General features: G+C 37.9%; 1 protein-coding gene across 1 annotated transcript in view; it reads right to left on the bottom strand.

The window, feature by feature from the left end:
- LOC146001640 (CD109 antigen-like) overlaps positions 1 to 21554 on the bottom strand; it is a 127074-nt gene that overhangs the window by 29822 nt on the left and 75698 nt on the right. The window contains exons 7-15 of the mRNA XM_083139220.1: positions 21321 to 21500; positions 18964 to 19188; positions 17272 to 17745; positions 14801 to 14998; positions 10076 to 10263; positions 7854 to 8014; positions 7520 to 7633; positions 6662 to 6720; positions 5927 to 6097 (exon numbers count right to left, since the gene is read on the bottom strand). Of these exons, the coding sequence (XP_082995346.1) occupies positions 5927 to 6097; positions 6662 to 6720; positions 7520 to 7633; positions 7854 to 8014; positions 10076 to 10263; positions 14801 to 14998; positions 17272 to 17745; positions 18964 to 19188; positions 21321 to 21500 (1770 nt within the window). The remainder of the gene's footprint in view (positions 1 to 5926; positions 6098 to 6661; positions 6721 to 7519; positions 7634 to 7853; positions 8015 to 10075; positions 10264 to 14800; positions 14999 to 17271; positions 17746 to 18963; positions 19189 to 21320; positions 21501 to 21554) is intronic.

The raw sequence follows: 21554 nt of genomic DNA, 5'->3' as shown, positions 1-21554 counted from the left end.
CAAGACACTAGACGATCTACATAAAATACAGTCTCGCAGTGGCGGAGCGTGACCTTTCCAACAGTGTAAGCCTAGCATGACAAAGGCTATTTCCCATTGTGCTTATTTTTGGGCTGACATGGTTAGTGATTTATCTACACACATCGACCCCCCCCCCCCAATTTTTTCAGAACAGTTCCCTGGAATTTTTCACCAAATTAAAAATTCTGGATATCTGATAATTAAGTCAGTGTTATTCCTATCACAATGAGTAACATATCGATAAAAAATATGCAAAGTTAGATAAAATGAATAATAATAAACAAACGAAAACAGAAGGAAACAGAAAAGTGCTGAATACTTTTTACAACCGCATAACCAAGTATCAGCTCCGTATCATGAATCGCAAAATCGGCGCTAGGGAAGGAAGGGGTGGGCCTACCTATATCCACAAGTTTATTCTTGGCAGCAAAATCCTTGCTGGACAACGGCGTCTTCAACAAGTTCTCCACCCCACCGCACAATCACACTCATTTTATTCCATAATGCACTTCACTACTGTATCACACCACAGCACAGGGACGACAGTCCGCTTTTCAATAATAGATGGAATTCGCAAAAGCAATACCTCGAGACTTTAACAAACACACAGCAAGAAGGGGGAAACAAAAAGAAACCAGATCCAAAATCGGTCACTGCTCAAAGCAGTGATCTTTCGGACTGTGAGGGGAATATCCCTTTCGGATATAAATAAATTCCCTCTCTTGCCTTAAATTTCCCTATATTTAGTAAAAAAAAAATACAATATAAAAGAAATGTTCACAAATTGTAGGGATATATCCAGAAATTTCTATCAAAGGACATGTAATTGCTTTCTTAGAATAGTGTAAAAGAAAATCTAGCACCTAAAAGATCATAAATAGGCTTTTCGTACGTTGTTCGAAGAGTGTTTGAATCACGGACTATGTAATTAATAATATTTGGTTCACATTTGACATGAAATTTGTAAAATTGGTTCCATCTTCAGTTTTCATTAATATTTGTTTCACTTTTTAGCTCAATTATTACCAGCTGAGTTCATACATAAACGGAAAACAGAGTCTTAATATGTCTAATGTTTATGCTCTCCTACAAGCGAAAAACAGAAACAACAAGAATTTAGCACATCAATGTGTATCTAGTTTTCCCATATCCCGCTCATTTCTAAGCTAAGCGTCAGGTCAACCTTGCAGCAGGTTTTAGCATATGTAGATCCAAACGTGCGCGCAAGAATATAGTTCCACTGAGACGGGTTCTATTCCGACACAACTGCATACTTGCAAGAAAACAGTTATTTAATTTGTAATATACAGACAAAATAATACATTGATTAGCAGGTATGGACTTAATTGGTTGCAATCACTGTGCAGACGAACTTAGAACCGCAGATTCGCCAACTCGAATCTGTATTGCGTTGAAGAGACATTGAAACTTTAGAGCGAGTCGAGCGAGACTGAATGCGTTGCAGAGCGCGTGAAATCGCTGATACCAGTGTTGCACATCCCACTATTTTAACCCTATGTTTATTGTAGAGCGGCGAGAATGGCTGAATCTCCTGTTCAGCGCGCGGTTTTACCCGAATGTTATTTTGGGCTTCATCCGAAAGGAAATGTTCTTCAAAGTCAAGCAAGTTGTTTTAAATGCATAATCCTCCTTGCGGCAACAAGATCAAAGTAAAACAGGGCGTGAGGTGATTTGCCGTCAATGTGCACACGAATTGTATCACGGGTGTTGAATGATTTGCGGTTTGAGTTTAGCAAGAGGAAACGATTGTTTGTTGTTTGACGACAAAAGAATCTCCGCGGTATTAAAATATATCGCAGTGAGAAGAAACATGTTTATTATTTGGACGAGACGTCCTTCAACTCGGTGAGTGGGGGAAGGGGGAATAAACCATGGAAGGATACCACCATGCAAAACCACCGCCAGGGCTGAAGAAACCGACGATGAGGGGAAGGGGGAGGCTTATTGTTTCACCCACTGGCGGCAATGAAAGCTTTGTTGAAGGCGCATATTTACTTTTCAGCGCAAAGAAAGGGAAGGGTGATTATCAGCAACAAATAGACAGACCAAGATTTGAATCCTGGTTTAGTGAAGTGATTCATAAATTGAAACCAGAGTAATAGCGACAGACAATGCACCTGATTGTATATATCACCAATAACAAATCATGCTTTTTTGGTGGTACAACTTGAAGTGCGTGTGTCTTACAGTAACGGATGTATTGCGAACAAAGCAACCAAGTTTTTCATAAATCTATTTCTTTCTAAACCAAAAACAATAATTTGTCATTAAATTCAAGAGGGGCCTATCGTTGTTTACTTTTATCTTTGTTTATTTTTATTTTTGCGTGCTCGAAATATACACACATGCTCTCATGTTTAGAAGTTGTTTCGCTCTTATATTAATGACACATTTATTAAATAATATATGCGCAGAAAGTACTTTTAAAATGTTATGTTTCAGGAGACAAAGAGAAGCAAAAATACAATCCACTTGACATGCATGCGGGTTTTGATGTGTTGTGCGGTTGGCAATACTGTAGATTTTCTCAGTGTCTCCGATGTAAGCAGCTCGGCGGTTGAGGAAAGACTGGCACGGAAGATTCTGAGCTCAGTTCTCGCGCGGATTGATACATAAAACCTGCTGCAAGGTTAACCTGACGCTTGGCTTAGGTTTCTCCTTTTCCCCTTCCTGTTAGTTTTTTGCTTCAGAATTCCCTGTTCCTGGGGAAAAAAACCTCCTTGAAGCACCACCGGCTCAAATTTCCTTTGCAGTCAACCATTCATACCCGACAACGCTGGAGCCCCTCCTCTTGCAGGACCTGTGTCTCGCTGGCGCGTATTTGGTGAAGCCAACCCAAGCACAATGGTGCTAAATCTCGCACAAGTTTAAAAAGTCGTTTGTTAGTTGGAGATATAAATAAAACAACAGGGCCACTTAACGTTGTGGTTGAATTTTCTCAAACTTTTCACATAACGATGCCGTTGGTTGAACCATTCGAATTTATATTTGTTTTTGTTATAAATTAATATTTATAATATGAAAATCCCAGAACAATTTAGTAGTATGTAGCATAATTTCGGAGTTTAAACGACACCATGGATGTCCAGAAGGGGCAAGGGGAGGAGACACTTCCTGAAAAATGAATGTCAACCATTTTCACACACATAATTTCATTTCAGTCAAATCAAATTGTTAATTATTGTAAGGGCGTTGCAGAAAAATGTTAACTTCAAATTGAATTAGTATATTTTGAGAAGGGAAATATACCTAGTTTACCCTAACCCCTGAAAAAAATACTTTGCTTAATCCTCCCTGGTGGAAAGAAATACTGCGGACGTCCATGAACAACACTTTTTCTAAACATGAGGTTTGCAACGCTGTTGTAAGCCTCTGCCAGTAGGTTTACACACCTAGGGTTTCAACGCGCTCTTCTCCCTATATTCCTTGCTCTTCTGCTTTGAGATACGGTGGGCGACGGTAGGCACTGCTCCTTCGCGGTCAGAAATTTGTAAGGCAACATTCAGATGGCTTACAACTTTCCCCAAGCAAAAGACGGGAGTTCTCATGTGCCATCTGGTGCTGAAGTGTTGCAATCTAACAAACAGGATCTCGAAGACTGGTATCGGGCCGAGATGAACTTTGAAGTTTTTACGAATTTTGCCATATAATTACATACATTTTACTAGAACTAATAAAGTGTAAGCCCGGCTTACATGGCTTACATGGCCTGCAGTCTCGGAATTGTAACTATTACCAAGTTTGTCTTGAAGAGAAACCAGAATCGAATCCCATACGTGTGCCACAAAACTGTTGCTTCTGGAGCCGGTGTCGGTGCACAGCTAGTAGTGAGGGTGGGGTTAGCAATGGGCTGTTCGACTTGGGGCTCTCTTCCAACGTCGCCAAAATAATGTTTGTAGCAACCAGAAGCTGATGCTTGAGCCCCTCAATCTCTATTGTTTACAACAATTGTATATAAACAGGCATTTCAAGTGTTCTACAATAGCAAAAGCAAACAGTTGGAAGGTGTAAAATTGAAATTGGACAGTATAAAAAGATTGTAAACTTTTGTTTGTTTAACATCACTTCGGACTCTGTCAGTTATTCGCAAGGAATTCACCCAACTCTTTTGGTCACACGGGGACATGTAGTTATTGCACAAATATGGAGTATATGTTGAGGAATGTTCTGAAATATGGAAATAATATGAAAAAATAAATATGATATGTAAAATATGAGCCTAAACCTAATATATATTCTGTCAAAAAAGTACCAGGAATTGTTAAATAAAACGCACAATTTTCATTTATTTATCAATATTTATTTTGTCGCCTTCAAAGCAGGCCCCCATTTGATGCAACACACATATGCCAGAGTTTTTTCCAGTCTTGGAAATACTTTTTATAGGCGCTTTCCGGTATGGCCTTCAGCTCCTACCACGAATTTTGCTTTATGGCTTCAATCGAGTCAAAACAGGTATCCCGAAGTGGCAATTTTAGTTTTGGGAACATAAAGAAGTCACATGAGGCCAGATCTGGTGAATATGGTGGTTGATCGATGATATTTATTGTGTTCTTAGCCTTAAATTCGGTCACAACTGTTGCTCTATGCGATGGCGCATTATCATCGTGTAAAATCCATGAATTGTTCTTCCACAAATCTGGCCGTTTCTGACGGATTTTCTCACGCAAACGCTTCAATACGGCCAAATAGTATTTTTTATTGACCGTCTGTCTCTCTGGAACGAATTCATGATGCACCAAACCACAAGTATCGAAGAAAACAATGAGCATCACCTTGACTTTTGAGCAACTTTGATGTGTGGTTTTTTTCGGTTTCTGCTTTTTTTTTTCCTCCATTCTGATGACTGTTGACTTATTTGCATGTCAAACTCATAGACCCATGTCTCGTCACCAGTTATAATGCGTTCCATGAATGTGGGATCAGAATTGGTGCGATCCAACATGTCTAAAGAGACCTGCTCACGGTACTGTTTTTGAAGAAAATTCAGCTCTTTTGGAACAAGCCATGCGGCGACGTGTCTCATGCCCAAAATATCCACCAAAATCGAACGAACAGACTTGTGAGAGATGTTAAGGTCACTAGCTATCTCTGTTAAGCTGGAATGGCGATTATCGAGCACAATTTCCTTCACTTTTTGATGTTTTCATCAGTTGAAGAGGTCGAAGGTCATTCAGAACGAGGCATGTCTTTGACGATCTCTCGTCCCTCCTTGAACGCTTTGTACCACTCGTTAGTCCATAACATAAAACTGATTCACCATAAGTGTTTTCTAACATTATTAGCGAGTCAGCACATGAAATTCCATTCACAACACAAAATTTAAGGCAAACTCTTTGTTCAATAATTTTGTTCATTGTAAAAATCGTGATACACTACTGAAGTGGACTGATTCAACCAGCTGCTGTAAACAAACTGGTTGATAGATCGCGCTCATGTTTGGCATAGTAATTAAGCACAGTGCTACCAACTTACAGAAAAAAAGATTTTAAAAAAATCATTAGCGTGGGTCTTTTAAATTACAAATTCCCGGTACTTTTTTGACAGAAGGTATGTACAAATATGGAAAATAAAAACTTTATTTTTTTTTTTGGAGTCTCCATGCCATGATATGCAAAGATAATACAAAATATGACTGACCTCAGCTTTATACATAAATATGAATTTACATATAAATCCGTTCGTCACAAATCTCCCAATGAAAAGCCACTTGGTAGGCCTTGGCCCTCCAAGGGGTACCATAAAGTTTTTAAAACAGAGTTTAATTACATTTGTTTGCTTCCTGTGAAACTTCATCACAGGTCAGATGTTACTAAAGTAAAAAAAATGTTTTTCATCAACAAGTTCAACCCATCTTTTATAGTGATTGACACTCACAACTCACCACAATCCGACTGTCAATCATAGCAAATCCAAGTTCCTTGCTAATACTGAAGGCATTGAAATACCAATCTTCTGTTGCTTTCGGAACTTCCAGATCTATAAATTCATCTCCGTCGTGTCCAATATTTGTGTGCACCCAAGCCCAATCTCCTCCGCCTGAATCATAGAAATCCTAAAACATAAAAAGTTGCATTGAAATGCATCCACCAAAATAAAATATGCTGTACTTTTACAAATAACTGCAATAAATTTAAGTGGCATATTAAAGATGACCTTGAATAAATATAGAATATATCACTTCGAGCTTGAACTGATATTAAATAGAATTGAAAGCAGATAGTGATTACTTTGAAATGTCTACTGGAGGGAAAAATAAAGAATATTTTTGAAATATGGGAAATCACAAGTGAGAATTACACCAAAATAATCTAAAATTTTTACATAGTAATAAAGGTAAAGTGAAGGCACATTTAGGAGATGTGGGGTTAGGTCTCCACATATTCTCGATCTTGGCCATTTTGGAGGTGGTGAGGGTTGCCCCAGGGTTGCCCTCAAGTACCCATTGATTTGAGGCTGGGTGAGCCCCGAGAATTGAACCTGGGTCTTCCGCATGGGAGTCAGACTCCCTACTGACTACACCACCATGGTTCCAAATAATACATAGTATTGGTTGAAAAAAATTGTTTGCTATTATTATTAGTTTTTTTTGTTTGTTTTGCATTGAGAACATACTTACTGTAAATCTGCTCATCCTTGTAATTCGATACTCAAATTGGTCATCATCATCTTGCGAGCCTATTGATACAAAGCAGTTCATTGGAAAATTGAAGTAAATATTATGCTGTACACATAAGTAATAAATAAAAAAATATTATTACTAGAATAAATTTTCCTACCATTTTTTCCAAACCAAATGTGTCCTTGTCCTAGATGAGTTACAACATAGGAGTTTGAATTTGCCCACACAAGGTATAACACTAATATGGAACAAACTGTTGCTCTATTGTATTTTGATATGCATCTCAACACTTACGTTCACAACCACACTACAGAGGATTACACCCTATAATTTCCATTAGTTTAAGAGCAAAAAAGCTAGTAAACGTCTTCTAAAGCAATTGTTCATCACAATAGTGTACTATTAAAAGATTGGAGACAAATTCCAGGTTTTGTGGAGCATTCTCATTTGATTTGATTTTTCATTTTGTAATTTGAAAATGTGCATTAATATTGCTCATTTGTATCTCATAGGTATGTACTGTTATGATTTTTTTTCTGATAAAGCACAGATATAAAATGGCAGATATTTCATAAAGAAACGGATTGATTCAATCATCTCTCTAACATATGGTTTTGATGGATATTTTGTCAGAAAAAAAGTTGCCTATTAGTAATTTATGTTACAAGAAGTGTATATTCATAAAAACTAATAGAATGATGCACATGGATACATACTATTTATGGAAATATTGGATAGGTAAATTTATCAGCAATGTTGCCATTAACAATATAGTATCAATTATTAATTATTCTGTCTCATCCCTAAATAAGCATTGCAATTAAAATTCTAAATATTTCAATGTCAGGTACTCACAGTCACTTTCATCTGAGCTGTCTGTACAATCTCTTCTTCCATCGCATTTCTGTTCTTTTAAGAAACATCCTCTTGTAAGACAAGGCACATACCCGAGTGTTTCGTTACAAGTTTCTGTAATATACAAAAATAAAAATAAAAGATAAGTTACATAAAATACATAAATATTGTAGGCTTAACAGAATCAATTTGTTCAGCACTTTAAATAATAAATAATGTTGTATTAAAGTAAAGACAAATTGATATTTGTTATGTGAAAAGATAGTTGTGTGATAATTATTTGGAGAGTAGAATAATTTATTGTTTTCAACAAATAAAATTTACAGTTACTTACCAACACCAGGAATTATTGGCACATAAGCATCTGTGAACACGACAAGTCCAGCATAGTCAAAGGTTCTATTACTATCAACTCCATAATTCATTGACTGGAAGTAAACACTGTCATCTGGTTTTTCACCTTGTCTGGACCTCCATGTCACTTTATGTAAAGCCCTGTAATGGAAAACATTCCAGTCAGTAATCAGTAAATTACGTTAAGAGTTGATAATGATTATTACATAGCCTTGGCCTTACACATGATATACATGAAGCACATAGATAATATAGAATATATATATATACACACACACACACACACTGCCATCTATTAGGCAAAACCAAAACTGCCACATCCTCACTTTCCCCAACAGATGAAACACTCAGAAATTAAATGAAATGTTACCCAAAATATGCACTTTACTTGTGACATATATGAGACATATCTGGAAAGTAAAGATAGGCTGAAGGGGAATTTTCTTATGTGTATGTGGCTACACTTTCTCCTCACATTCATTCAGCAGTGCTACACAAGTTTTGTTTGTTTATGACCATTTTTGGGCTAAAAGATAATGCATTTTTAAAAATATTTCTTGAGTACAAAATAATTCCCAATAATGCTATTACCAGGTGTGCCGGTTAATAATTCTTAATTTCGTCGCTGGATGGCGCTGGAAGCAAGGGTTGGTGCACAGTCTCAACTGTTATGTCAGTGTGTTGCCAGGACAGTACCTGTCAAAACGCCGTGGATGTGCAACCGAGTGCGAGTATCGTGATATTGGGTTTGTGTGGAAAACATTTTGACCTTCAAACCATAAGGAGCATGTGCGGCTTTTCTTGTTCAATCAAAAGAAAAACGCGAGTGAAAGCCATCGTATCCTTGTGGAAACGTATGGTGACAATGTCCTAATGCAAGATGCGTGTGTGTGTTGGTTACGATGATTCAAAAGTGGTGATTTTGACTTAAAGACAAAGATCGACCGGCCCAGCCGAAAAAATTCCAAGATGCCGAATTGCAAGCACTGTTGAACGAAGATGATATGCAAACGCAACAACAACTGGCAGAGAAGTTAAATGTTGTTCGCCAAACCATATCTGATCGTCTTCATGCCATGGGAAAGATCCAGAAGGCAGGAAAATGGGCTCCACATCTCTGAACGACAGACAAATGGAAAAGCGAAAAATGGTGTGTGAAGTGTTGCTTTCTCGGCATGAAAGAAAGTCTTTCTTGCATCGGATAGTGACTGGGGATGAAAAATGGATCTACTTCGAGAACCCAAAATGCAAAAAGTCATGGGTTGACCCAGGACAACCTTCAACATCGACCGCAAAACCGAATCGCTTCAGAAGGAAGACAATGCTGTGCATTTGGTGGGATCAGAAGGGTGTGGTGTACCATGAGCTTCACCTGAAACCAGGTGAAACAGTGAATGCCGTTCGCTACCGTCAACAACTCATCAATTTGAACCATGCATTGATCGAAAAGTGCCCAGATTGGGTGACAAGACACGAAAAAGTGATTTTGCAGCACGACAATGCCTCATCACACACCATTTCTGCACTTGGCTGGGAATTCTTGCCCCACTTGCCATACTTACCAGACTTAGCCCCTTCGGACTACCACTTGTTTTCATCGATGTCTCACTCACTTTCCCAGCAACACTTCAACTATTACGAAGATGTCGAACAAGGGCTTGCTGACTGGATCACCTCAAAATGTGAACGATTTTTCTGGAAGGGCATCCATAATTTGACGGACAGATGGGAACAATGTATAGCTAGCGATGGTGCATACTTTGAATAAAGCATTTGTTACCTTTCTCCCCAGATACACTTGTTTTCTTTCGGATTAATTAAGAATTATTAACCGGCACACCTGGTATGTGCCAATTTTTCCCCGGATTTTCTGTTTCTCAAAGTAAAAACTTACAGGATGTTTTAAAAAAAAGGACTTAATGGAAACAAACTAACATATTTTCTTTCTCTCGTACATCTTTCAACCTGCCCATTCACATATTTTCTGGTTGCATTATTGGCGATGTTCTTTCATGCATTGAGTCAGAGACTTGGAAAATAAGATATTCAGTGAAAACAATAAGGAAGTGAATATTATTTGATGCAAAAGCTCAGATTTTTTTTTCTTTCCATATTTGCATGCTTTTCTTGCCAAGAGTGTTTTTCCAGTGCGGTGTCTTGGTTAACATGTCATTAGTCCCATGTATACATGCAAGCACAAACCTTGTGAAATTTTCAAAAGCATGAAGGCTTCTCAAAACTCTTGCTTTGCTCAGATCATTTTCTGCCTGTGTTCCATACACTGAAGATCGTAAAGCGTGCACTGCAAATATGGAGCCTGGATCGCCAAACATTCCTGCTTCAACTGTGTCTTTGGTGTGATCTTTAGCTTGGTTGAGAACCAGCTTAATCTGAAATAGATATTACATTAAATTCAAAAGTACTTTTATTTAATGCAATTATATAAATTTCAAATTTATTCACACACACAAAGTATTCCTTATGAGCTAGATAGAATGGAATTTTTTTTGCTCAGGATTGGGTTGGGATAGGAAAAATTCGCCACTTACAGACTAAATTGGAAAATTTGGGGGACTAGAAGTTTTAAATTTCCCACCACTGCAAAAATCTCAAGCTCTACACACTGTGTTTACATTTCTGTTATAAAAATTTCCATTTCCAAGAAATTTTAGACGCTTATAGTGCAGAAACATGTAGAATTAACCATTTTCAAGATGCAATCATTTTGTATTTTCCAACTGTTACGGAAATAATTTCCAAAAACTGGGATTGAGACAGGAATTTTTTGTCCCAGTACTAGCTTTTCAGGATCTCAGGCATTGTCAATTAATATTTCAAGATGACATTTAAAATGCCTCTGTGCAAATGAGACCTAGAGAATACATGTAAGTAATTTGTGTGTTTTTGTAATTTGAAAGCACTTTAAACTGTGGGTCCAGTCCCGGTGAGCCAATCTGAGGATAAAGTGGACTTAAATTTGGGCAATATGGTGGGCAGGGATTATATACACTTATACGGAGTGGTATACGCATCCAATTAAGTGGTATGCCCAAGGAGATTGGGGGGGGGGGTTTCACCTCCCACCTAACCTTTGATCCAACTTTTCTAAAAATTTATAAATTATGAGAAAATGCAGCATCAACTACTAAAAAAAGGTCATATCCCCCTTCCTTACAATATTTATGGTCATTCCATTAAACTACTAAACTTATTTCAATCAAAATTAATGTATTAATGTCACATTATTTATTTCTACATTTTCATCGTATCAGAACCAGAGAAACGTAACTCCAAAAATGAAGTTTTCCAGTTTTGTTTAAATAAGCTTCTCTGAAGAGCTGTATTTGGAGTCAGATCAACATATCTCCACTTCTAAGCGTTAGCAATAAGGTTGAGTCACATACAGGGTGGGCAGAAAGGGGGAGGAGGGACCGTGCCACCGCCCAGAGCGGAAAATTTTCAGGGCAGAAAAATTTGAAAAGAAAAAAATAAGCCTATTGAAAACTTGAAAGTTATAATACGTATTGTATTATATTATATTATATATGTTAATATATGCCAACCCACAGTTTTCAAGGAACATATCAGTAGTCTCACTTTAAAACCACTGAGTGCCACAGGAAAGCAGATTCAATGCCTTAACCCCGTTGAGATATCAAGTGGGAGAGGTCTATGATGCACTCCTTCCAATAAGTGGCGACAATAAAACTGTCCAAATGGTCGCACATGAGGCATGACAAGACAGTCTTGTGTACGAGACACCTGTAGTAGACTGAAGAAGATCTCCTGGCAAGAATTCTCGCTGCCTGTGACATTATTCGAACGACCCCGGGGTTGTTCCAACAAGTACACCAGAACTTTGTGCGACAATGTCATGTCTGCAGCGAAGCTGGGGGATGCCACTTTGAACAACTGTTGTGAATGTAGCAGCTTGTGAAACTTGTGCAGGTAATAAAAGTATTACATCTTCATACACCGATTTTTACTTATAACTTTCGACTAAGTCGTTTCCGGACCAGGGTTCCTTATCTCAAATTGATACATGTGCCCTTCTCCATCATCCCTGAGAGTTTGTATCATCAGCCCGGAAAGCCCTGTATATCACAGACCTACAACGGTAAACATATGAAGTCAAGCCTTCATTTCTTTCCTAATATTTGTTACATTTGAGATACGTTTGAGAGAGAGAGCGAGAGAGTTTAAACTAAGGTGCAAAAAAAAAAAAAAATTTAAAAAATGCAACACCTCAAAAATATTGATAAATATGATGACATGCCAATTTTAACCGTTACTTTGTGCTTCTATGTAGGTTTTTATAACTTTAATTGACAACAATGTATATAAAGACAATTCAGCAGCAGAATAAGCTCAACAATGGCCCAACAATGGTAACAAAGTGTATACCCAACCACAATGACATACACATTAAGCTGCATTCTTGTGCAATAAAATTTGTTTGTTTCAACAACAAAAGCAAATAAGCCATTATTGCCACTCACTGATTGTGTCTTCTTTCTTTGCATGTGAAATCCATCACTTGAAGGAGGTAAGATGCCATTAAGTATGGAGGATGCTGCCAAAGCAGTCGCATTGGTAGAGGATGGGCGCAGTTTGCGTTATGTTGCTCAAGTGTTGCGTACCACACCGTCCACAATTTCACGTACCATCCAGAGATACAGAGAGCTTTGTACCAGGTGGTTATAATTAAAGTGACGGTGTTCAGAGTGGTACAGCACGGGCTGTAATGAGAGTAGCAGTCTGAAACTTCGTAGATACGCTAATGAAGCAATGCGCTCGCGAATTATGCAAAACAAAAAAATTAGTTCCAATTCTCGCCACCAGGGTAAGAAATGGCGCTGTAAGCAGTAAAAACTTGGTATAGTTACAGGAAAAACACTATAAATCGCAGAAAACAATACTCTTTGTAATAAAATATCGCTACAATTTCACTATTCGAATTACATGAACATTACTAAAGGAAAAAGCAACAAGCGTCACCAACTACAACCAGGGAGCTCACACAATGGTTAGGCAATGTCACGGACTTTGACGTCAGAGTTACGGAAAATTCCACGTTTTGACTACTTACAGCGCCATTTTTTACCCTGGTGGCGAGAATTGGAACTAATTTTTTGTTTTGCATAATTCGCGAGCGCATTGCTTCATTAGAATATCTACGACGTTTCAGACTGATACTCTCATTACATCCCGTGCGGTACCACTCTGAACACCGTCACTTTAATTATAACCACCTGGTACATACTCTAGATGGTCGGGTTCTGATGGCGGCGGTCAACATCTGCAAGATGACCAGTTTTTGCGCCTTAGGGTTCTCCGTAATCGCCACATGACTGCAGTTGAAGTCAGAAATCAGCTTGAACAAGTGAGAGGTGTGAATGTCAGCAAGTGGACAGTGAGAAGAAGGTTGCATGATGCCAAACTCTTATCCAAGAGACCTGCTACTGGCCCAGAACTGACAAGAAAACATCGAAAGGATCGCTTGCGTTTTGCAAGACACCATAGTGACTGGAATGACGAGCAGTGGGGAGCAGTTCTCTTCTCTGATGAGTCTCGATTTAGCTTTAGATCTCCAGATGGAAGAGAAAAGGTTTGGAGAAGGACAGGAGAAAGGTATTTACCGTGCACATTTTCGTCAAGGACAGCATTCAACGGTGGCTCTGTGATGGTTTGGGCAGGGATATGCTTGACTGCATGAACAGACCTAGTTCTTGTGGATGGTGGATCACTCACGGCACACCGCTACATTGAAGAAATCCTTGGAGATCATGTTATTCCTATTGCTCACTACATTGGTGAGAATTTCATGCTCATGCATGACAATGCACGTCCTCATGTAGCACAATGTGTCAATTGTTACCTGAATGATGTTGGAATTGAAGTTATGCAGTGGCCGGCACGTAGTCCAGATCTCAACCCTATCGAGCATGTTTGGAACATTTTAGGAAGAAATGTTCGCCATCGTGCCCCAGAGACCCTGCAAGAGCTGCAAGAAGTCCTAAGACAGAAATGGGAGCAAATCAACCAGCAGGACATCGCTACCATCATAAGGAGTATGCCTCACAGGATGCATGCTGTAATTGGTGCCAGAGGGAACAACACACGTTATTGAATATGATCGGAATAGTAAAAAAAAAAAATCTCGTGAAGTGCTACAGGGAGTCAGAAGAATATGCCTGTGATCAAAGTGGAAGAAAAATTTCACAAAATCATGGGAAATGTTCAGTGTGCACAATGACTGTACAGTTTACGTTATGTTACATTACGTTATTCATGGCGAGTTGGTTAAAGAAATTACTCTTTCTGTGTTAGAAATGTTGTAGCAAGGAGAAAATACACAATTTTCTACAAAACTTATAATTACAAGCATGTCACAAAGAGTTTGGATTAAATATATCACCTTGTCTGTAAAATTTTCAAGTCTTGCATTTTTTTTGCACCTCTATAATATTAATATAAAATTAGTGTCACATTTTTTAAAGTTTAACTGTGGTCTAGCGAGATATCCTTTTATACTTAATAGTATTGAAATAGTATAACAAGTCTCATTATTTATTTTATAGTTTGATGCTTTACTTAGGAATATATTGATTTTCAATTTCCTTTTGCTGCGTAATGACCAGGGGGTGGGGGGTGGGCATTCGAAAGAGAGCATCATCTGCCCAGGGTGGCAAAATGACTAGCGCCGGCCCTGGTCACATATCTCCAATTTACTGACTTTTTTAATTCGGACATCCATAGAATACATGATTTCCTCTCTTCTTGTAAATTTGATAAATTGGAGTTATGTCCCTCTGGTTCTCATGTGATGTTTTGTTATCTACTGCTTTGATGTAAAATATATAAATATAACTTATTATATTTCTGTTTGAAAATATACATTTAGCACACTTTTACAGATTTTTTTACCTTATTTCTGCTTATTCCTTCAACTGGAACAAGTACACTATCAGAAATTATTTCTCCTAGTATTGTGATGTCATAAACAACTATTTTGAAGCTGGGTGCCATATCTGAGGCTATAGGTATTGAGAATGTTGTCACACTTGGGCCAATGTCTTCCACTGTTTGAGTGTCAGCATACAGTAGGAGATCCTTGGATAAAATCTGCAACAGATGAGAATCATTAAATTGTAAATAAATAGTGAATGGATGTAAATAACAGTCTTATTGTGACTGTGCATAGAATTTGTGACTAATTCTAAATTTATTGCAAAACTGACTGTCGCTCAACATAGGAGCCAGCTATTGTGAACTTTGTTTGGGAGAGCAGACAAACTTGCACATTGAAGCATTATGTAATTGGAAGCCAAATTTGGGAAGCTGAATAGATTTTTAGTGTTAGATTGAACTTTTTTCTTTCACCAGGAAATAATATTAAATATTAAATATTATTAGTTTATTTAGCAGTCTTTTGTAAATTTGCTTAGTAATATTTTGCTTTCACCTTAAAGAAAGTGTCTGCTTACTGTCAGTGGTGGATTAATGATCTCTCACAGGAAGCAGATTACCTTTTTCTAACTGCTGCCTTTAGGTTCATCAAACATTGATCATTGTTTGTAATAGAGTAATTTTAGATATCAGTGGTGAGTAATTTAATCTTATGTTAATTTAAAATTTATAGTTAGTTTTAACCATATCAGCGAGAAAGTGGTCAAAGTGGGCGATCACCTTTTTAGAGTTCAAAGGAGGGAAATCACCTCTTTAGACATACAATGGGCTATCTCTCTTAGGTATTGAAAGTGGTGATCACGTTCCTCTTATGCTGAATGATGATTTAGAGTCAATTTTAGACATTGCTGGGGTGATCACTTGAGTCTAGGCTTCAGAGTGGTGCAGAGGTTCCTATATACCTTGCGCCAGTTTTCGTTGTATTGTTACTTTTGGAAGTCTTAGACAGGATCATCCCTCTGCTCCCCTCCCCATTAATCTACCTTTGCCTTGTGTGAAAGTTAAGGTTATACAACAGTGTCTGCACATATTGCAGAAACATGGGAAATAAACATAGTAGAGCCTACCTGAAAATATTTTGTTCAAACAAAATTTTTTGGTCATGCCACTGTCCACACTCAAGCTAGATTAGGCCTGATCAATCAGTCACATAGGCGTAGAGGGTGCCATGGCACACCCTAATGGGCTGCTTTATTAAAGTTAATTAAATACAGATATTTCAATAAGAGAGAAAATAAGCGGCAGTTTGTAAGAAGTTGAACATGTCATTACTTGGTACAAACGTGTGCATTATCACTGATGAAACGAGTGTCTATAGTTTTTCGATATTTTGATGTCATTGGAGAAATAAGATATTTACTGCATTCTACTCTGTACTACAGCACTTTTCTTCTATACCTGTCACAAGCTACACATATGAGAGATAGCTTTCTCCAAGCTTACCCAAGTTAAAACTAAATTAAGAGCAACTCAGAAGCAGGATAGATTGGAAGCCCTGCTCTTGCTTTTTGTGGAACAGGAAAAAGCTTAGTCTATTGATGTAAATGAAGTTATTGATGAGTTTAAGAACATTGTACCTTTTGACAGACGTCTCTTGTTATAGATGACGTGTATTTTGATGTATTTGTTTGTAACATTTATGAACATTTTTTGTGTGTGTAATTTCTATGCAATTTTATTTTTCTAGTACATATATTCAGAAATTTCCAACACTGTCATTTAGTGAATTTATATTCCTTTACAAACATCAGTGCAGTTAAAGAACCAAGTGATTGTGTTGCAAAATATGCTATTAAAAAGGTACAAGACCTCTTTTTTTTTCTTTGTGCACACCCAAATATAAAGTTCTAGCTACGCCTATGATCAGTCATATTTGTAACATATGTGTGGACTTCACAGTGAGCAGCAGTACTGTAGCATTAGAAGAGGATGAGGATGGAGCATGTTCATGCAGTGAGAATTCTCTCATCATCTGATTCATGAGTAAGTGTGCAGTGTGGTATTGAAATCATGGCAGAAGGAACTGGATGTGGTTCTGTGCCTCGCACAGTCAGCGCTTGAGGTGGAAAATGTTAGCTTTGGTTAGGGGATGCTCCTATGGTTTAATACAGTGACAATGAGACAGCTGTGGGGATGCTGTGTGAAAATTTTGCTAGCTACAGTGATACCAACCCCTGCTTCTCTCTCACTTTGAGCACTGTCCACAATATTATTTACTTCTCAATGCAAGCAACTCCCGCTACCCCCTCCACTACTGTTCTGCTGTTTATTGGCCTTGAGGTGCAGTGTGCAATGCATCACTTGCTGGCCTCCATAACTGCAAGCAAATTGCTGAAGCCTGAGCAAGATATCTGGTTATGCTAATGTGCACATGCTAGAAAAGTATAACAAAAAGAAATTTCAGGTCTTGCCGAATTAAAAAATCTTACCAAGTATTGGAAGGCACTCAATCTATAATTGGCCTTCACATGAAATATTGCGAATTCTCCTACTGTTGCATCCATTGTACTGCACCTCACACTGATGTATTTTCTGTTTGGCGAGAAATATGCAATGGCATTCATATGAGCTTGTGCTGTCTCTCCATCGTCGTCTTCATAACGTGCCGTGATTGCCAGAGAAACAGCTCTCCTAGGAACATCAAATTTAAAATAGAACACACCTTCTTTTCTGTACTGATCATATGTTATTTCGTGTACGTAGTCATACAAATAGTTCTGCACATCATTCTCATCCCAGTACTCCTGACGGATCCTACGGTGCTCCATTTTTCTGGGTACAACAATGTCTGGAATCCCAGCACCGCCTCCTGCTTCGAGTTGAACCGAAACTTGTATTCTTAAAGTGGATTTTTCTAATTTTTCTTGTGGAAGTTTCTCCTTGTCATGATAAGAAACAACAACCTGGAAAGAAAAACAAAATGCTGAATTGGAAAAGCAACAATAATTTTCTCTGCATTTCAATTTTTATCATCAATGTCTACAAGGTGTCCAAAAAGTCCCGTACTTTAAGCAAAGTCACAGTATTTGTTTGATATGTCTTATGTTGAGTTCCTGACAGATCTGTGGGTGGAATCATGGGTTGTTGAACACACAGGGAACATAATCTGTGGCTATGGGATGCCATTCATCCTCAATCCTGGTGTGAAGGTGGACTAGAATCTTCATGCTATACACCCAGGATTTCAGATACCACCAGAATGCAAAGTCCAACAGATTCAAACTTGGTAAGTGTAAGGCTCTGTGCCACAGTGTCTCCTCTGTGACCATTCCAGTGTTCTGGAAATGTGGTATGCAGTCAATCTCACGCAGCACTGGTGTCGTGCAATGGGGCACCATCTTGCATTACCCTATCTCCCGACATTACCAGATTTTCAGTGTCCACAGTGTCTTAAAAAAAAATACAGACCAATAATAGGGTTCTTCCAGATACCACATCACAAAAAGAACAAATACAGTCAATTTTACAATTTGCCTATGGTGCAGGAATTTTCGGATTCCCTGTATGATTCCATATGGAATGCATTTTTGCAGTTTACCACACAGTCTGTGTTATTCAATTGTGTCCATACATTCAGCTCAAGATGTAACAGGACTATAAATATATTTAAGGTGTCATTATACCTAAGATAATTTGTGATGTTTCTCATTGCACATATTACCACCATGTGTATTGTGTATTTGTTTTGTGTTGTTTGGATTCTGCATTAATAGTTAAGAGAAAAATGTGAAAAAAAGCATTACAATAAGTTTAAATATTGACTGTGTTAGCCACTATCATATGAAGTGCTTTTTTTCTGATTTATTATTATTATTGTGTTTATCATAAGATCTACTCAATATATTATGGTATGCTCATAAATAATCATGCATCTATGTATCTGTAGTTACATGCACACATACACACATTTATTTTGTTAAAATAAAATGTTGTTAGTTTTATTCTCACTCATAAAAAGACTCCAGTAGGGCGTACTATTGGACACTGCCGAAGAAAAGCACTAATCACATGTATATGAAAATATATTAAGAAGATGAGGTCTTCAAAAGCAAGTAAGAGAGAGCGAAGAGAGAGAAAGGAGAGTTTGAGGCAGAGAAGAAGTAATTAACTTACATACATACATGATTTTCAAATGGCATTCCTGGTTTGAACACCATTGGATTCGATCCAAGGAACCTCAGATGCAGGGAGCTGTTGATGATTCTAGTATGGGTGTAGCCTGTTCTTGTATCTCCTAGGAAAAATTCCGTTAATGTTGCCTCCATACGCAACTGAACATCATCAAGGTTGTTCATCTGACGTTCGATTTCTACCATGGGAATACTTACATGGTATTCGCCTTGGGACTGCAAAAGAAAGAATAAAATAAGTTGATTCTCTCAATTTATCTCCAGCTGTTGCAAAAAGACTTAGAAGAGGCTTTAGTTTCTACAGAAATTTGTTCAAATACACTTCAAAGAGACTGTAGAGCTTATACAGCCTGCCATATATGAACAAAATAATGTCTTTATTAAAGAGAAACCTTTTTTTCTAAAAACACTAAAATTGTTTACTTACAATTAGCGAGTAGTCCAATGTTGAGCAACGTTTCGGGGTAACTACTTACCCCTTCTTCAGGCTTTTCTTGGCACTGGAATCATGCCACTTCACTTACAAAAAAACAAGGATTGGTTAAAAGGTGCATGGTTAAAAAATGATTTGTGAATGTAGTTTAAGCCTTAATAAAACTCCCATATTATGTAACCCTCCATTAAGCAGCCCCGGAGGTGTAATATAAAAAGTCTACTCCCAAACTGTTAAAACGTCTCACCGACCGATGTCCATGCTGGTAACTGGTTATCGGCGGAATGCAGGAAGCTGTCGACGTCTTCCACTTCCGTTTCCCTCCACCCTCCATTTCCTTCAAGGCCTACGTCATATCCAATACGAAGTCTCATGTTTTTAACCAATCCTTGTTTTTTTTAATTAATTAATTAATAATAAGTGAGGCGGCATGATTCCAATGCCAAGAAAAGCCTGAAGAAGGGAAAAGTAGTTAACCCGAAACATTGCTCTAATCGACATTGGACTACTCGCTAATCGTAAGTAAGCAATTTTAGTGTTTTTAGAAAAAAAAAGTTTCTTTTTAATAAAGACATTATTTCGTTTATCTCAAGTGAGTAATATGCACTTGTGCTATTACGTGTGCCATATACGATGGACCCATCAAGCTGCATGTGGAGAATCTTGTAACTGTGACAGCCAGTCTGCTTCACTAATATTGAAGCTGCTTCTAGTGAAGGTATAGCCATCATGAATGCTTGCAACATCGCTAGTCTGTCTCCTGCAGTGTTCCTCTATTCGTGCCCAGCTATTGGCCATTGCATGTGGCAGCATTTATAGTGCTTAATAGAATGTTGGCTGGGAACATCAGACCCAGGTTTATGTATGTTTATCCCCCCCTTTTTTCCCTGTATAAAATTTCGGTTGTAACTTTTAGGTTAACATTATTTATATTTTTAAAATACTCAAATATCTCATTGTTTCATTTGCTGGCCCTTTTCCCACCCCTAATGCAATCCTTTTGCAGGTCAAGGCCCAGGACTGTAGCCCCCTGATCCATGCCTGAGAAATATCCATGCTAAAGTTGTGACATGTTATTCGGGATTCAGATGTAATCAACTGCCATTGTGCACTTGTGACCCTCTATTGACCTGCACAGTCCTCCCTCATTCTGTGATCCAAAGGTGATTTGCTACTCAGTTTTTTGCTCATTCACCCATTTAGATCGATATTGTGAAATGGTAGGCTACATAAATCCTGTAGTTTCAAAAAAACACTAGTACATACCATTTGGGCATCCATCATCATGCCCTATTAGAAATCACATATAGCTCCTTTCTCTGTCCCATTTGACCTGTCCCATAGACGTAATAGTCAGAACACAGACGTGTAAAAATCATAGTCACCAGCACTGTTCACCTGTGTCATGAGTTGGGGCAATTGTATCATGTATATGACAGGACTACTGTATGTAATAATGTGAATATTATTTATATAAATGTCTGCATATGTCCATAAAAATAAGCGGGCACTACAGGCCGCAAATGTCGGCATCTCCGTCAGCGCCGTCCGCCACGCTTCTCCCGATCTCTCAGCTGAAGATCGAAATGAACGCACGGTACAATGATGAGCAAAAGCAAGTTGAAGCTCAGATATAAAGTAAAACAGAAAAATTAATTTCGAATTTCAGCCAATCCTTGAATACAACAAATTGTCAAACTACATTAAGCTCTAAACTATGTTATTGAAAGGATTTGACAAAAGAATCATATTTATTCTTTTACGTTCTGTTTTAGAACTTTCATAGAACACCCACATGGATCAAAAATTTGTAAATCATCAGAGCATTGTTTACATTGTTTTTTCACCCCATCACAAGGTTGAATGAACTAACACCAACATAACTATGAAACAGAATATTCATAAAATACTTTACCATGTGGAATTTTTCCTCCAGTATGAATCTATAACCGTAGTCATCCTGTCTCAGATGTTTACCATATAAAGTCAAGGTCACATTCCCTCTGGCAAGCTTCTCAGAAGTAAAGAGACCAACAATAGTTGCATCAACCGATTCTTCAGTTTCAAGTATGTAGTTTGGTAAATACACATACACCTAGAAGATAAATTCATTCTTCAAATAAATTGGGAGGAGGGAAGTTGAAGTAAA

Source organism: Lepisma saccharinum, chromosome 17, assembly GCF_977018435.1.
Source record: "Lepisma saccharinum chromosome 17, izLepSacc3.1, whole genome shotgun sequence".
NCBI classification, from domain to species: domain Eukaryota; kingdom Metazoa; phylum Arthropoda; class Insecta; order Zygentoma; family Lepismatidae; genus Lepisma; species Lepisma saccharinum.
Note: the sequence above shows the minus strand (reverse complement) of the source record. Positions and strands in the feature narration are given on the sequence as shown.